At 35.0% G+C, this 18,444-nt stretch overlaps 1 protein-coding gene across 6 annotated transcripts in view; it reads right to left on the reverse strand.

Annotated features, from left to right (window-relative positions):
• The window catches only part of LOC126825386 (serine/threonine-protein kinase BRSK2), a 695,489-nt gene that overhangs the window by 560,943 nt on the left and 116,102 nt on the right, over nucleotides 1–18,444 (reverse strand). For all 6 annotated transcript variants that reach the window (XM_056101811.1, XM_050555009.2, XM_050555005.2 and 3 more), the window contains exon 5: nucleotides 14,725–14,841. In XM_056101811.1, coding sequence (XP_055957786.1) covers nucleotides 14,725–14,841 — 117 coding nt within the window. The remainder of the gene's footprint in view (nucleotides 1–14,724; nucleotides 14,842–18,444) is intronic.

Raw genomic sequence — 18,444 nt, forward strand, 5'->3', positions numbered from 1 at the left:
CGATCAGCGTAGTCTTCCCCATCGACGGCAATTAAATAATTCTGGAAGGAGCTTCTAAATTGTGCCCAAGGAATCACTGGTTTTCCTGGAGTCGGAAGAAAACTTTGCGGTAGCGGGATACTCATTTCCGATGACAGAAATAACAGTAACACTAAGCCTACCTCTAAGAAGAGCAAAATCAGTCTTGAAAGAAAATTTACCATCATAGGTTGAAAATCTCAATCATCCTCGTCGCCATATTGTATTGTTCGTCTTTATTATAATAAAATGATTCTTGTCTTCAGTTCTAGATGTTTATTATTCAAACACTTATTGCATAAGACAATATAATTAAGTAGTATTAGTAATTAATAGTAAGTACAGGTTCGTGCATGGCTCTCATCATATCATATTCTCGAATGTTCAACCACATGTCTGATTATTTCTTATTGCGCATGTCCAACCTCACTGTATAGTAAATATAACAAATACGGAAACAATGTACAGCAATAATAAAACTAAAGACACCACATTAACCTCGTGGTTTCTGCATTGTCGGACATTTTAATCGCATTGATGTGAGCCGACAATATGTATAAACTAGTCATAGAAGTCACATATTGTAAGAGTATATAACGCCCAGATCAATAGACAGTCATTATAATTCGTCTGCGATATCACTTCGGTGGAAGCGAGCGTTAAATAAAGCTATTTTACACACACACATATCCGAAAAATACAAGACATTGCTAGCACACGGTTACAGCACTCGGAAAACCTCGGCAGATTCCGTTATTCTACATCTAGCTTCGGCTGTATGACGGTAAGTGAACCCGCTTTGATTTTCGTCGATCAGCCCGTCAAACCAAACCAAATCGAAAGCCTTGGTCAAATCTACGAACACGGCACATAACAGGCACCCCGAGAGGAGTGTCTGCGACATAACCTGCTGTAGTCTCACCAAGTGGTCCATTGTTGATTGTCCTTTCCTGAACCCGCTTTGATTTTCGTCGATCAGTCAGTTACTCTCCAGATAGAACTGTAATCCCCGGTTTCAGTAGAGGGATGACGTTTGCTTTCCGCCATATTTAGGCTCTTTAAGTTGGGACGTATCGGTATAACGGGCATAATGTTTCGGTGGATCAAAAGCTTTCTGAAAGATAGGATGCCAGGCAACGAAACATACGCCCACAGCAGCTAAATCGTCCGGGCATTCAACAAGAGTTGTCGCATATTTTTACTTTTTTCGGTAATGAAACATTTATAATACACTAAAATCTGATTAAGAGCAACAACTCAGAAAACCATTAGAATTTTTTGGGTTTTTATAAAGTTCTGCCCCATGCTAACGTTTTGTATACAAAACTTTTAATACTGTATCATGAATTTAGCTGTTCCAAGTCATAAAAATTCATTGAAAATCAATATACTTGTTCGTCTCAAGATCTTATTTATTTATTTATTCATTTATTCTTCAAGTAAAGGTTACAACATGACAATAAATTAATGTATTATAATAAGAACTAGTGTCGCATTACACGACTGGGAAAGTGACAACAATAAATACAGATATGTATATGAAAATAAGAACTATGTGCTACATTGTAATGTGGGATGCCATATGAGACAAACATAGAGAAATATGATAGCTATGGTGTCATGAAGAGACCTTTACTTAGGATAGCCCATAAAGCCTGACGTATATAACATCCGTTGCTTATTTCCAATGGGGTCCAAAGTTGCCATGGTCGCGTCAGGTCATCATTGGGAGGCAAAATTTAATAAACATGCCATCACAGCATTGTATCACAAATAATAAAATATATTTATGTGTACATGTTATACATCAACCAATTTTATTAATAGTAGATTATCAAACTTTTAGTATCACAGATTAACATTGTATTAACAATAAATACTTCTTGGCTGCAGCTTTAAAGCTGTAAAGTGAATCTAAAGACTTAATATCATTCGGTAAATCGTTCCAGACACTTATGGCGGTATAATAAAATGATGTGAGCTGATCTCTACCCGAGCATTTTGGAACCGCAAAATTGAATAAACTAGATCTTGTGCCATATTGATGAGTATCTCTAACACATTTGAATTTTGATTTAAGGTATGATGGACAATTATTATGAAAAATCTTATGTACGTGATTGAGTTTTAACTGTTTAACTCGGTTTTCAACATTAAGTATATTCAAATCAGAATATGAAACATGATCTCTACGCCCATTCACAAATCTAAGAACCTTATTTTGAACAACTTGTAATTTATTTTTAAGTGATTGATTCACACCAGAATACCAGGCTGAGCAGGCATAATCAAAGTGGCACTGAATAAGTGCAGAACAAAGTAAATTTTTGTTTTTTTTGCTAAGGCATTTATTATAGCTAAACAGAAATTTTAATCTTGAATTTGTTTTCTTAATAATGCTGTTAACAGTGTCCTCACCAGACAAGTATTTGTCAAAACGTAGACCCAAATATTTAAGGTTATCTGTTGCTTTTACGGTATGGTTATTGCAGGTTATTGTAAACTCTTTAATACTTCTTAGTTTACGTTTAGGCCCGAAGAGAATACACTCGGTTTTACCGAGATGGAGCGACAGTTTATTATCGATGAGCCATTCTGAACAGGAATCAAGAGCACAGCCAAGTGTTTGTGAAACAACTTCAGGATTCTGATCGGAAAATAATATTGTACTGTCATCTGCGTATAAAATAAGTTTACATTTTGAGGGGATACTGATAACCATATCGTTTACATAGCACAGAAATAATAACGGTCCCAGGATACTACCCTGGGGCACGCCACAGGTTATGGAAGCAGGTTCGGATAACGTATCACCAATACTAACTACTTATTTCCTAAATGTTAGATATGAACAAAACCAATCAGTGGACTGAACACCCATCAGTTTTAGTTTCTCACATAAGACATCAGGATCAACAGTGTCAAATGCCTTCTGGAGGTCAAGCATTATCATCCCTGTAAAAAGACCTTTTGCATTTTGGTCTTTCAAGTGGTCCAGAAGGTGCACAAGACATGAGTCAGTAGAGTAGCGTCCACGAAAACCGGATTGATACTCATAGAGAAGGTTGTTTTGAGTGAGATATGACTCTAATTGAATGTAAATAGATTTTTCAAGTAATTTTGAGAGAATACTCAGGACACTTACAGGTTGGTAGTTACTAACGTCCAAAGAGCTATTCTTTTTGTACAAAGGTTTAACTCTAGCTAGCTTCAAATCACCAGGTACGGTGTTTTCTGATATAGATAAATTGATAAGAAATTGAATGTGAACTTTTAATTGATAAACTCTGTGTATCAATCTGCAGTCAATCGGATATTAACTTTGGCCTCTAGAGCGTCCACAAGATTCTTTGAAGTGATCAAGGGCCATAACTCTGGCAGTAATTATCGGAAATAGCTGAATATCAATAGGCTTCTTCGTCTCATGACCTTAAACACTGTGTATAAATTTAAAGTCAATCGGATATTAACTTTGGCCTCTAGAGCGTCCACAAGATTTTTTGAAAATCGATAGGCTTCTTCGTCTCATGGCCTTAAACACTGTATATAAATTTAAAGTCAATCGGATATTAACTTTAGCCGACTGGCCGGACGGACGGGGGCGACGACAATATACGACCACATTTCAATGTGGGCGTATAAAAATGTGCTTAATCAACTTCAATTCTGTGAAATCAGAAAAATGTCTAGATAATGCATCGGTTATGTTATAAGACATAATTGATCTATATTTAGCAGATAAATATTTCTAGAAGCACACCAGTACCAAATTTGTTTGCTTATCTCAAAACAATTTATCTATAGTTCCCCAATATTATAAATATATGATAAATATAGGATATAGTGTTATCACATTGAACAAGTATATGTGTATTAGATAAATTGCTGCACAATGATCTCAATCCATAGAAAACTGCCAGCAGTTCAAGATAATTTATTGAGATTCTGAACTATTCCAAAGCCCATAGGTGTGAATATCATAAAGAGTGAGCACCCCATAAATAAAAAGAAGCATCCAAAGTAAAGACACAAGAGCGGTCTAATATTGTTACCATTTTAAATGCTAATGTTATATGTCAAACATCATTGAGGGAAATACCCATATGAATAATTACATTCTGTTAAACATAAAGCTCTGGATTACTCTTTTATATAGGTAAAGAATATGTAAAATTGCTAAAAGTATAGCTGTTCGAGAAAAGGAACACAGTCGAATAAAATACTCTACTTGTCTGATAGTGAGCTTGTTCGATGTTAATAAAGCCTTGGTTTTGACTTTATCTTTTGTTGAGTAAGAGATCAGTAAATAAATGACAATTAATAGTAAATTCTAAAAAATAATTTCTTTAGAAGGTTCTAAACAGGATTTTTGTTCATTTATACAAAAGCCTAGCTCTCAAAAATATCTTACAGCTTTCTGTGTGTAAATACACATTCTTTTGCAGCATTGATTGTGGAAAAGAAAAAATGGAATTGTCTATAAAATATGAACAATGTATACACTGCCTGCAAAGGCTTTCAAAATTTGATTTGAAAACTTTAGAAAGAACTCTTGGAGCTGAGAAAACTCTGAAACGGAGACATGTAATCTCAACCATTTGATCTCACCAAATAAAATGTTAATATTATTTATGAGGATCTGGACGAATATGAATAGAAAAAAGGCATCTTTTAGATCCATTAATGATAGAAAATCCTCTCTATGTATTATACTGATAGAAGCAAAGCATAAAGTTTCTTGTGTAAAATGTCCATAACTTATAAATATTTAAATTTTTCAGGTTTATAACAGGACAATAATCGTCAGTCTTTTTCTGAACTAAAAAGATATTGGAAATAAACTGATTGGTATGAAAACCAGGGAAAACCTGGACATAAAGCCTTCTTACTCAACATTTAATTAATCAACAAATTCCATCTGCTCTGAATAATATAGAGGTGGTAAGAATCCAGTTATCTGATGTCATGATAGATCAACTGCCTAAAAAGTATTCGAAATCTGGCTGGCTACAAAAGTATTACCTACAGGTGTTACTGTAGCTGGGTTGATGCTGCCCTGAAAAAGTAAACCTGTAAATGGATTGCTACTTAGTACCCGACACAACATGATTACCAAATAATACATATAATGTATAATTGACTGACTGATCTATCTCTCGCACATGATAGTCATATCTGACCCTAATAAAGTCGTATCAACTGGCCGATTGGAAGAACAGAGTGGTTGATATCAACGACTTAAATAGCATTTAAAGGAGCTAAGTCGCTAATATTTGGGACCTAGAAATTGAAACAAATGGGTCGCAACGCATACAATAATGTGATATGAACGTATATTAATTGATTTACATTCAAACGTGTCTGTTTTTACTCTAATTTTTAATCAGTTAGGTTCGGCGAAATACGCCATTATTCTCAATCGAATCTCTTGCGTATGATTATTCCAGTCTACGCCGATATTATTTATTGGGCTTGCTCTCCAGATAAGAATATAGCGTCACCGTTTGACATGACTTGTGGAATATGCCTAGCCTCGTTTTTTTAGTTCTTTGTTACAAATAGCGCTGAAACGCATTATGGTACACGATTCGTGTACCAATTGTAAAATGTTTATTTTGTCTTAAATATTGGATATCAAAAGGCCACCTTTTCCCGGTAAAATCACAACATCAATGTTGATTTAAACCGACAAATAAATCGTGTTTTTAGTGTCGAAGATTTTGGATGATATTGAGTTAGAGACTTCGCTACTTTAAGGGAATTCCTAAGTTTTAAAAGATAATTCCAAATGGGTATTACCCAGCATCACTTACTGAATCAGCAATAGAATTTTTCGTGTCTTAATCCAGATTTTTTGACAGCAATTTAGTGACAATAAGGGTGAAACACCCAGTCCCATTATCTTCTATATATCCTGAATAGCCGCATCTTGTGACTGTGCTTGACGGGGTAAAACTGACAAAATGTCAGTATCCACCTGAGGGGCAACATATGGCCACATGCATTTGTAATTTTCTTTGAATTGGGTTTTTAACGACCAGTTAATCGATTTTAAAACACACTTCATGGTAACCATATTAACGAGTTTATAGATTAACGATCGAATCATTTACTGCACTGTCACCCTGAAAAATGGGGGAAAAACAAAATCATTGAACCCCTGGTCAGGACTAAAATCATTATACTGTTGATTCAGGGTCAAAAATTATGAACCATAGGTTCCACAGATTGGTCTGAACTATATGACGCATTTGCCTGATGAGTCTTTTGTGCTTGTCAATGACCCTGTCTTCATATAAGCCCAGTCGGAGAAGAACAGTAGGAAGTTAAACCTCATTTCATTTTATTTCTCATCAATGACATTATATTAACATTATTGTCTGTAAACAAAATCGTTTAAAACATAATATTTAATTGATTTTAAAATAGGACTTAGATGCATAACAGGCCTAATATCCCTTTGTCGGCGGTAGAAGTAAAAGCATAATGATTTCCATTAGAATATACACTCCGAACAGAGGACATGTGGTCCCGTAGATGGAAAAAGATGATTATCAACACCAAGATTGAGGTGTGTAGAAGCGACACGGTTATTACCGACATGAAAAATGTCAAAATGACTGCGGTCAACAGACAGATCGAGGTAGAGTGAAATTAATGGTGAAACAAAAGAATCCACAGTATCGGTAATGGCAAAACCACTCGGCCTCAATTTATCTACCCGATTGGGACATTTACGAATCTTGTTTTAGTCACAAGGTTTTGAAGGCACTTTACCTTTCTACTTTTTCTTTTAAAAAATATGTTTATTACTGTCCTCATAGTCTTAGCCGCCTCGTTACCGGTGTAAACATCCAGTTGAGATATTTATATTGTAATGGCGGCTTTTCTTTTACCGATCGTATACTCATCAAACTAGAGGTATTACCTCCATCAAGGATAAGAATGTCCGGGTCTAAAGGGTTTATAGAAACAGACTCTCCTCTCAAAACTTCTCAAAATTCGAAAATAAATAGATGACACACATTAATTAATCGCACATTTATATTTTTTTTCAAAAGTATCAAGCAATCAAACTATACACTAAGTTTCGTCACTCTCTATCAGATAGAATCAAGATTATCTTGTCCCAAAGCATTGACAAATGAAATTGATTAGCTCAGTCAAGACATTCACCTAATGAGCATCTACATAAAGTCTTAACATTCTATCTCAATTAAAAGCAGAGTTGTTATGCTCCAAAGTCTTGACCAATCAAATTGCTTATCGCTTAAGCAGAAAATTTTCACCATCGAAATTAGTCAAGGTAATGATATAATGAATCTATATTCGGAGTTCCATCGCTCTCACTACTTAATTATAACCAAATTTATCGTGCCTCAAAGCTTTAACCAATCAGATTGCTGAAGGCAATTCACCTAATGAATGTCTACAGGAAGTTTAAACATTCTACCTCAATTAGAAGGAGAGTTATTATGTTCCAAAGTCTTGACCAATCAAATTGCTTATCGCTCTGCTTACCCTCAGCAGAAAATATTCATAATCCAACTAATTAGTCAAGGTACTGATGTAATAAAGCTATACACCAAGTGTCCTCACCCTCACTTAATTAGAACTAAAGTTATTGTGTCTCATGTATATCAACCAATCAAATTGCTTATCTCTGCTTACCCTAGCCGAAAATTCTCATCTTCGAACTCCATCAAGGCATTCATCTAATAGACACCTATGCCAAGTGTGAACATTCTAACTCAATTAGAATGAGAGTTATTGTGTTCCAAAGTCTCGACCGATCAAATTGCTTATTGCTCTGCTTACCCTGAGCGGAAAATGCTTATTATCAAACTTAGTCATGGTATTGATGTAATGAAACTAACACCAAGTTTCATCACTCTCACTTAATTAGAACTAAAGTTATCGTGTCCAAAAGCATCAACCAATCAAATTGCTTATCTTTGCTTACCCTAAGCCGAAAATGCTCATCTTCGAACTCCATCAAGGCATTGACCTAATAAACACCTACACCAAGTTTGAAGATTCTAGCTCAATTAGAAGGAGAGTTATTGTGTTCCAAGGTCTTGACCAATCAAATTGCTTATGGCTCTGCTTACCCTGAGCAGAAAATGCTCATTATCGTACTTAGTCAAGGTAATGATATAATGAAACTATACACCAAGTTTCATCACTCTCACTTAATTAGAACTAAAGTTATCGTGTCCCAAAGCATCAACCAATCAAATTGCTTATCTCAGCTTACCCTAAGCCGAAAATGCTCATCTTCGAACTCCATCAAGGCATTGACCTAATAAACACCTACACAAAGTTTGAACATTGTAGCTCAATTAGAAAGAGAGTAATTGTGTCCCAAAAAGTGTGACGGACGGTGGGACGGACGGACGGCAGACAGATAGACAGACAGACAGACAGACGAACCCATTTTAATAGTACCCTGCTTTCCTCGAAAGGCGGGGGACAAAAAGACAACTAGTGCCGGGTCTTACCTCTTATTTATAGTCAGGCGTATGTTGACACAGTGCTGCACGTGCAATTGTGCTATTTTTAGACTTTGAATGTTGAGTTAGTATACATATTTATTTAGATCAATGAGAAATATGCAATATTTAAATCGGAGTTGCCCGAAGGGCATATAATGGAATATAATCAATGTACTTGTTCGTCTCAAGAGCTTAAACTCTGTGTATCAATTTATTTCACATTTATTCATACATTAGTGTACATTTCTTTACAATATTTACAATATATATAAATACATTTAGTCGATGCATAAATAAGTAATTATTTCATTAAGATCTTTTTTATGTGACTAAATTTCGTGCGACTCACGCATATTTGACCAGCTCTTTTGAGATCAGACTGATTTACATTGATATTATCCCATTTATTTATTATGTTTAAAAGTTTATTTACTTTTATATTATATAAATCGTATCTAGAGACACCATATCTTTACAGACATAACTAATGTTATTACAAGTATTGGAAGAACTTCCATGTAAGGCATGACAGGCAGATATCTTAATACATTCATTATTATTTTGAATTGAACTAATAAACTGTTTTACAAATCGTTTTTGAAGCTGAGCTTCTATAGAATAATCCTGACAAATTAATGGAATAAGGACATTGTGTGTACGGTATGGAATATCCCACAGCCTACGAGTGCACTTGCGCCAAGTACAGTGAAATCTTTCAATGGACCTAGTGGAGAAATCCCACAGCTGACAACCATACAGTGGCATACAATATGTCTTAAATAACTTATACTTTACATTTGAATGTACATGTTTGAAGTGAGTATTTACAACATTAAAACTGGTTATGAAGTTGTTAAAACCTTTTTGAATTACCTGCTCTCTTGTTTCTGATTGTAATGAATTACCTAGGTGTAATTCTGTATCGACAATATTAATAATTTTACCATTAAAATATACATCTTTATTGATGTCTTTATTGTGATTAAACACTACAAGCTTAGACTTGTCTGGATTAAATTTAACATCGTATTCATTTTTAAAGTCAGCACACAGGTTTAGTAATTGGACAAGAGCCAGTCTTAGATGCAGTAACAAGTGTTACATCATCTGCGTAAGCCAAAGTGCCGACATAGACATAACCTATTTTACAACCAATATTGCCGTTTTCTTAATCTGATTAAAAGTTCATCTTTATAAACACTAAACAGTATAGACGACAACACCCTGCCCTGTTTCACACCATTTTTGACAGAAAAAGATTCAGCTACATGGTTATCCCACTTTATGCGAATCGTTTGGTAAATATAACTGTTTAAAAAAAAATCGGCATAAAAGTGGACATAAACCTCTTTTTATCAGAACTCTGAATAATTTGACGTAATGGACACAGTCGAATGCTTTACTTGTGTCTAAAGATAGGTTGCCAGGCAACGAAACATAAGCCCACAGTAGCTATATCGTCCGGGCAGTCAACAAGAGTTGTCGCATATTTTTACTTTTTTTCGGTAATGAAACATTTATAATACATTAAAATCTGATTAAGAGTAACAACTCATTAAGTAATTATCAGAAAATCATTAGAATTTGTTTGGTTTTTATAAAGTTCTGCCCCATGCTAAAGTTTAGTATAGAAAACTTTTAACATCATGGATATAGCTGTTCAAGTCATAAAAATTCATTGAAAATCAATACATTTGTTCGTCTCAAGACCTTAAACTCTATGTATCAATCTGAAAATCAATAGGCTTCTTCATCTCATGACCTTAAACACTGTGTATAAATTTAAAGTCAATCGGATATTAACTTTAGCCTCTCGAGCGTCCACAAGATTTTTTTCAAAGTGATCAAGGGCCATAACTCTGGCAGTAATTATCAGAAATCGCTGAAAATCAATAGGCTTCTTTGTCTCATGGCCTTAAACACTGTGTATAAATTTAAAGGCAATCGGATATTAACTTTAGCCTATAGAGTGTCCATAAGCAATTGTGGAGGCCGGACCACATACAGATCACACGATCACATTCAAATGTTCACAATCGCAATAACTCTAGAAATTATTGATGGAAATTGCTGAAATTCAATAGACCTCTGATTCACAAATTTAAATGATGCATATAAATTTCATACATATCAGTGATCAAGGGCCATAACATTGGCAGTAATTATCAGAAATCGTTGAAAATTGATACACTGTGTATCAATTTAAAGTCAATCGGATATTAACTTTAGCCTCTAGAACATTTAGAAGATTTATCAAAGTGATCAAGGGCCATAACTCTGGCAGTAATTATCGGAAATCACTGAATATCACCAGGCTTCTTCGTCTCATGACCTTAAACACTGTGTATAAATTTAAAGTCAATCGGACATTATAGCCTCTAGAGCGTCCACAAGATTTTTTGAAGTGATTAATGGCCATAACTCTGGCAGTAATTATCGAAAATCGTTGAAAATCAATAGGATTCTTCATCTCATGACCTTAAACACTGTGTATAAATTTAAAGGCAATTGGATATTAACTTTAGCCTCTTGTGGACACCGGACCGATGGACGGGGCGACAACAATATACGACCACATTTCAATGTGGGCGTATAAAAATGCATATAAATTTCATACAGATCGGATGATTACTTTTGTCGTTCAAGCGTTCACAAGGTCCAAAGAAGTGAAACAAGGGACATAACTCTAATTAACAGAAATAGCTGAAATAATCCTTATACAGATTGGATGGAACTTTTGTTGTTAGAGCATTCACAAGGTTCAGTAAAGTAAAACAAGGACCATAAATCTGTCATAACTGCTGTAAACGCATGATTTTGTACCAACATTGATACTACTGTCTACCATTGTGATGTATTCGATAATATTCGTCCATTTTTGTGAAGAAAATCCAAGAATTATTTTTATTTTATCAAAAAAGCACATGTCCCAAAAAACATCGCTGAATTTGTAATTGATTTTGGAGGTGTAACTCTGTATGTAATATAGGAGGTGCTAAAACTTCTGTATAGCAACAATGGAAAATGGATACTAGATAATCGTGACAAAACTCAGCTTTGACAGTACTTTTAGTTGATTCAATCAGTATCAAATAATGTTTTGTTATGTGTGAAAACAATGATCAGGGTTTGTCATTCAATAAAACAAAAGATTAATTAACAGATAATCCTGGGTTTATTGTTATCTTCATAGTTCTATTTACCTAATAGGTGGGGGCCAGATAATTAACTATCAATCACAGGATTAGTGGGGTACCACGAAGTACGGCAAGATGGTATTATTCAACAATGGCCATTGAATAAGGGCTATTTTGCTAAATTTATTAGTAAAATAGTTACCACTGGCCGCGTTAGAGGCGTGAGTGACTGTTGATTAAAGACCTGAAACAATAGAATTTCAACGGGGGGATTTATCTTGACTGCTTACATGGAGATGTCACTGAATAGGAGTGGCTGCTCGTACAGATTCTACTGCATATGAATTTCATGCAGATCGGATGAGCACATGCAACTGGACGCACTATGCACAATCTGTGGAGCGGTTAAAGGTATGAGCCACGATTCTCTTTACAAAGAGATCGGTTTCATTCATTTAAAAGGATGTCGACGAAGACATAAACTTATTCTTGTTTATAAAATCCTTAATAACACTACACCAAATTATCTTTCTACACTACTTCCACTCCCAAGAAAATCTTCGTTCAATTTTAGAAATATAAATGATTTCACTGAATATCGGTGTAGAACAAAATTATTTTCCAACGCATTTGTACCATCCGCAACAAAGGAATGGAACCGGTTAGACCAGTCAACAAAACGTGCAACAAGTCTCTCTTCTTTTAAACAAAAGCTCTCCGACATGACTCTAAACCCCCAAAACATTTCTACATTGGCTCTAGGAAAACTGAAATTATCCACAGCAAACTACGACATTTATGCAGTGACTTAAATGGTCACCTGTTTTTTAGACACATCTCTGAAAATCCAGCTTGCAATTGTGGTCACCGTTTCGAGGACAGCAAACACTATCTTTTACACTGTCCAAACTTCAATACTTTTCGACGAAAAACCATTTCTACATTACCTGATGAGTACAAGAACAGCAAAACTCTACTCTACGGCTTGCATGACTCCACAAACGAAGTTAATAACCTTATCTTTACAACAGTTCAATCATACTTTAATTTAACTAAATGATTCTAAACTATTATTGTTGTTATTATTATTATTATTATTATTATTACATACTGTAATACTTTACGTGTATTCAACTAAGCAAGGGTTGTATATATTGTATATACCGCTTTTCATTATTAGCATATAATTTGTATTATAAATAGGGATAGGGGTCTGACATAGGCATTTTCCCATTCATTTATAGTGAATAAAATATGTTTATAAAAAAAAATTGGAGGGTTCACAAGCTTCGACAAAGTAAAACAAGGGTCATAACTCCAGAAGTAATTAAGAGAAATTTCTGAAATTTAATAGGCTTCTTTGTTTCACTAATTTAAATGATGTATATAAATTTCATACATCAATTTCAAAACAATCAGATAAATGTAGTCTGTAGAGTGTTCACAAAAAATTATGGTCGAATGGATGGACGGAGGGATGCATGGAGCGACAGAAATATACGACCTCATTTCACTCAACCCATTTTCAACTCTAGCCTCTACCGTGTTCACAAGCCAATTGTTGACGGAACTACGGCCAGAGTGACGACATAATACATCCATACTGAAATGTGGGTGTATAAAAATGGTGTCTCATATTCAAAGTTTAGTGTTAGACGGACCATATTAGATTTTGAATTGAAACTTGCAAACCTACACTTCATTGGAAACTCTGCAATATTGAACCATAGGGCAGGAGCCAAGGGGGTTAACCTAGCTGAAAAGTGTACCCATTTTCTCCTATTTGGTATCAATGTATGTATATCTGGTATCATCAGAATATAAGTCTGCCAGGTTTCTGGTGGTGGGTGTGGTATTCCACGCCCTAAATGCCATGCCCCCAAACTAGTCTAGATTAGCTCAAAAGTGTACCACATGAAAATCACACAGCAATGTACCATACATCTTCAGGTATTATTACAAAAACACTCTGACAGACATTTCTAGTGGTGGGTTATCCTTGACAGAGCTATGTAATTGCCAGACATTTGTAGTGATGGAGTATCCCTGACAAGAGTTATCTGATTTCCAGAACAAAGCTAGGCTAGATTAGCTCAAATCTGTACCACCTAAAACAGCTTTGGAGTTGTTCAGTGCCACCACGGGAATCACGAATGACCACTGCCAGACAGTTTGTGCGGTGGGTTGCCCCTAACAGACACGCCCAAAATAACACAACCCCCAACTAGGATAGATTAGTCGGCACTGTTCCTGTGGTCCAAAAAATTAAAAATTGTGCCAGGATGCGTAGAATACTAATACCTAGCACATATGGAAGATGCGATAAACTGCGGTTGTAGGAACAATTTTATTTTTCAAAAACGCATTTTAGCCCCATAAAATGTTTTTTGCCCAAAAATCAATTTCTTGCAATCACAGTTTATTGCCTCTTCCATACATGCTAGGTATTAGTATCCTATGCATCCTGGCTAAAAATCTAATTTTTTAGAACCCGGGAACAGTGCCTACGAAGCTAGCCTAGTTGAGGCGTTATGGGTAACCCACCGCACAAACTGCCTGGCAGTGGTCATTCATGACTCCTGTGGTGGTACTGAACAACTCCAAAGCTGTTTTAGGTGGTACAGATTTTAGCTAATCTAGCCTACCTTTGATCTAAATACTAGATAACTGTCAGGGGTACCCCACCACTAGACATGTCTGTCAGAGTGTTTTTGTAATACCTGAAGATGTACGGTACACTGCTGTACGATTTTCATTTGGTAAACTTTTGAGCTAATCTAGCCTAGTTGGGGGTCATGGCATTTAGGGCGTGGAATACCACACCCACCACCAGAAACCCGGCAGACTTACATTCTGATGATACCAGATATACATACATTGATACCATATAGGAGAAAATTGGTACACTTTTCAGCTAGGTTGACCCGCTGGGCTCCCGGTCTATCATAGGCTGCCATTTACCCATATAATCATGTTCAAACAAATCAAATATCTGAAGTTTAAATTCAGATATTAATGTCAATACGAACACACCTATGGTTACTTTCCCATTAAATGAGAAATATTTGACTTACCCGCAACTAGTTTCTAACATGGACCCTTCAACCTGTAATGAAGCCATCCCAAAGTCGGCCACACGGATATTATTTTTCTCATCTAGTAACAAATTCTCTGGTTTTAAATCGCGATGACTGTAAAATAAAACACAAGGCAGAATTTTTATTAGTCAGATAATTTACAAGGGAATGATTTCAAAATGTCAAGTGCCGGATTTTGTAGTAATATCGTCGTTGCGACATTGTTTTTAAATTTATAGACAAGGAATAGAGATATAAGATGGTTTAAACAATATTTGTATCTTTACAAATTATTTTCTATTGTCAGTATATGAGCTATGGTATGAGAATAACAGGAAAGAGGGTCTAAGTTCAAGGATAGATTGTGTCAAAAAACATGTGACTGGAAATTTACCTATTGCATCATTTGGTTTAGTTTGACCAATCTCTGTAATTGTTTACATCATATTTGACCAATTAGATAATTGAAGGTCCAAAACCCAAAGCTACAAAACTATCATATTGGTGGGCGATTGTCAGACAACAGCTTGATTCCAGAAGGGGAAAGATGTAACAGTTTCTATCAGCAGACTCGCCAAGTCTGCCTGGCTAGTGTTTGAGAATGACTTTATTATTAATTAATTCTTTAAATGACATCTAGAAGCACGGTTTAACTATTCATAACAAAACACAACACAAGGTATATATAATAATAATAATAATAATTTATTTATAGAGCGCCTATAATCCAATACTTAGATTGCTCTATGGCGCTATTACATTATTGTAAAGGTATAAAATATAAAACATCTCAATAATAAGAACATTGCACAATTAGAATAAAATATGGTATACAATAATAAAAAAGTAAACTCTGAAAAAGCTTAAGCATTTAGCAATTAAAATGGCTTTTAAAAAGGTGGGTCTTTAACTTTTTCTTAAAAACAGGCAGGGAAGGGGAATCTTTAATTTCAGAAGGTAACTTATTCCATAGTTTAAAAGCAGCAAAACTATAAGACCTTTCCCCAAATGAGGATTTTGCATGATAGGGCATTAGCAAGTTTTTGTTTTGTGATCTAAGTGTGCGTGTAGGAATATATGGGGTCACTAGTTGTTTGAGGTAGTCAGGTGAGTCTTCAATATTAATGACAGCATATGTTAGAGAGAGTATTTTAAATTCAATTCTGCTAGTAACTGGCAGCCAATGCAGTTGGTGTAAAATAGGGGTGATATGTTCACATAGTTTAGTTCTAGTAATGACTCGAGCGGCTTTGTTTTGAATTTTTTGTAATCTATTTAGCTGAAGAGAAGGCAAGTTAAACAATAAAGAATTACAATAATCAAGGCGGGAGGTTACAAGTGAGTTGACAAGCATTTTAGAAGTATCAGTATCAATAAAGTTTCTTGTGCGACCTATATTATATAGTTGAAAATTGGCGGATTTACACATATTCGACACATGTTCTTTCATGTCAAAATTTTTCCCAAATTTAACACCGAGGTTCCGTACACTGTTACTTGGATGTATGACAGCACCACCCACTTTAACATATTTTGTAATAATTGATGAGAGTCTATGATCGGTTCCTATTTTTAATAATTCAGTTTTATCATCGTTTAGTTTTAAAAAGTTGTTTTTCATCCAGTTTTTTACATTATCAATACATTTCTCCAACTGAATGATTTGTTTACTTTCGTTGTCGGGTGTTACAGCCACATACAGTTGTGTGTCGTCTGCGTATATATGATAGTCTAAATTGTGATCTCTAAGAAGTTTACCAAGAGGGCAAGTATAAGCCGTAAATAATAACGGACCGAGTACTGATCCTTGCGGAATTCCATATTTTATGTCTACTGGTTTTGATGACTGCTTATTTATGACAACAGACTGTTTTCGTGAAGTGAGATATGATTCAAACCATTTCAGGGCATAGCCAGTAATTCCAAAATAATCTTTTAAACGTGTAAGTAGAAGTGCTTGGTCGATGGTATCAAAAGCAGCACTTAGGTCAAGAAGAACAAGAAAAACTACATTTTTATTATCTAGATTAATTAAAATATCATTTTGCACTCGGAGTAAAGCCGTTTCTGTACTATGGAGTTTTTTGTATGCGGATTGAAAGGGTTCGTCCAGATGCTGAAATTTTAAATGATCTTTAAATCTAACAGATACTGCTTTTTCCACAAGTTTAGATAAAAATGATAGGTTAGATACTGGCCGATAATTTTTGAAGATGTTACTGTCTAAAGTACTTTTTTTGATTAAGGGAAAAACTAAAGCTTTTTTCAGAACATCAGGGAAGGTACCAGTTGATAATGATGTATTTACAATATAAGTAAGAACAGGACACAGTTCTTCGATGCACAGTTTCAGAAGCGGTGATGGAAGCGGATCTAACTCGCATGTCGAAGACGATGATTTGGCAACGAGTTGCTTGATTTCTTTGTCTGATGTCGGGGAAAATTCTGACATGACTTGAGAAGGTGGTGATATAACAGATAGACATGTTGTCTCGGAGTTATTGTCTGTTTCAAGTTCAGTCCTAATATTATCAATCTTGTCACAAAAATATTTAGAAAACTCTTCAGCAAGGTCAGCATCATGGGTGTAATCTGGTAGTATTTGTTGATTATGCGGTTTCAGGATACTATTGACTATGTTTTGAAGTACTTTTGGGTTATCCTTATTAACATTGATTTGTTCTAAAATATAGTCTTTTTTTACTCTACCAATCAAATTATTTGTTTTGTTCCGCGCTTGAGTATATAGCTGTCTATTAATCTCAAGATTAGAATTTCGCCAAAGTCTTTCCATGGACCGTCTATGGATTTTACTCTGTCGAATTTCATCAGTAAACCATTTACGATTTGGTCGAATAGTAAATTTGGCTTTTTTAATGGGAGCATGGTCATCCAGAATATTTCTTAGAGTGTCATTATAAAGATTAATTTGTTGATCAATATTTGCTCTGTCGAGTTCCTTTAATATTTTAGAGTTAATAATATCTGATCGAAAATCTTCAATGTTAATATTACGTATTTTTCTATATGTAATTGTCTGTTGTTTAGGTATGGGTTTTTTTATATTGAGCTTGGTAAATATGCTAAAGTGGTCTGAGACCAGGTCATCACAAATATGGACATCTTCCACAGTGTCGTCTAAAACCCTAGTTATCACCACATCAAGTAAATGACCTTTTCTGTGCGTACTGCCAGTAGTATGCTGTTTAAGATTAAATGAATCTAAAATATCATAAAATCTATTTGATATGCTACACTTGACATCATCGAGATGTAGATTTAAATCCCCAACAAGTAGTAAACGAGAAGATGAGTCAAAAGTTTCGTACAGTAGATCAGTGAATTCACTGAGAAAAACATCACGACTGGATGAAGGTGGACGGTATAAACAAACAATTCTAAGGACTTCATTTGTACATTTTACAAGTATGTCAAGGTGCTCAAAAGACGTGAAAGGACCAAGGGACTGATTTTTTGATGTTTCTAGTACCGATTTATGAAAAACAGCTAGTCCGCCTCCTCTACGACCTATTCGATTTTCAGTAACTGCAGAATAATTTGATGGCAAAAGTTTGTGTAGAGTAACCGTATCATTTGGTTTAAGCCATGTTTCAACGGCTACAAATATGTCCAAATCATTATCTAGCAAATATTCCTGAAGTTCATCAGTTTTATTCCTAATTGACTGACAATTTAAAACACAGAGATTAAATGAAT

Source organism: Patella vulgata, chromosome 6 (assembly GCF_932274485.2).
Source record: "Patella vulgata chromosome 6, xgPatVulg1.2, whole genome shotgun sequence".
Lineage (NCBI taxonomy): Eukaryota > Metazoa > Mollusca > Gastropoda > Patellidae > Patella > Patella vulgata.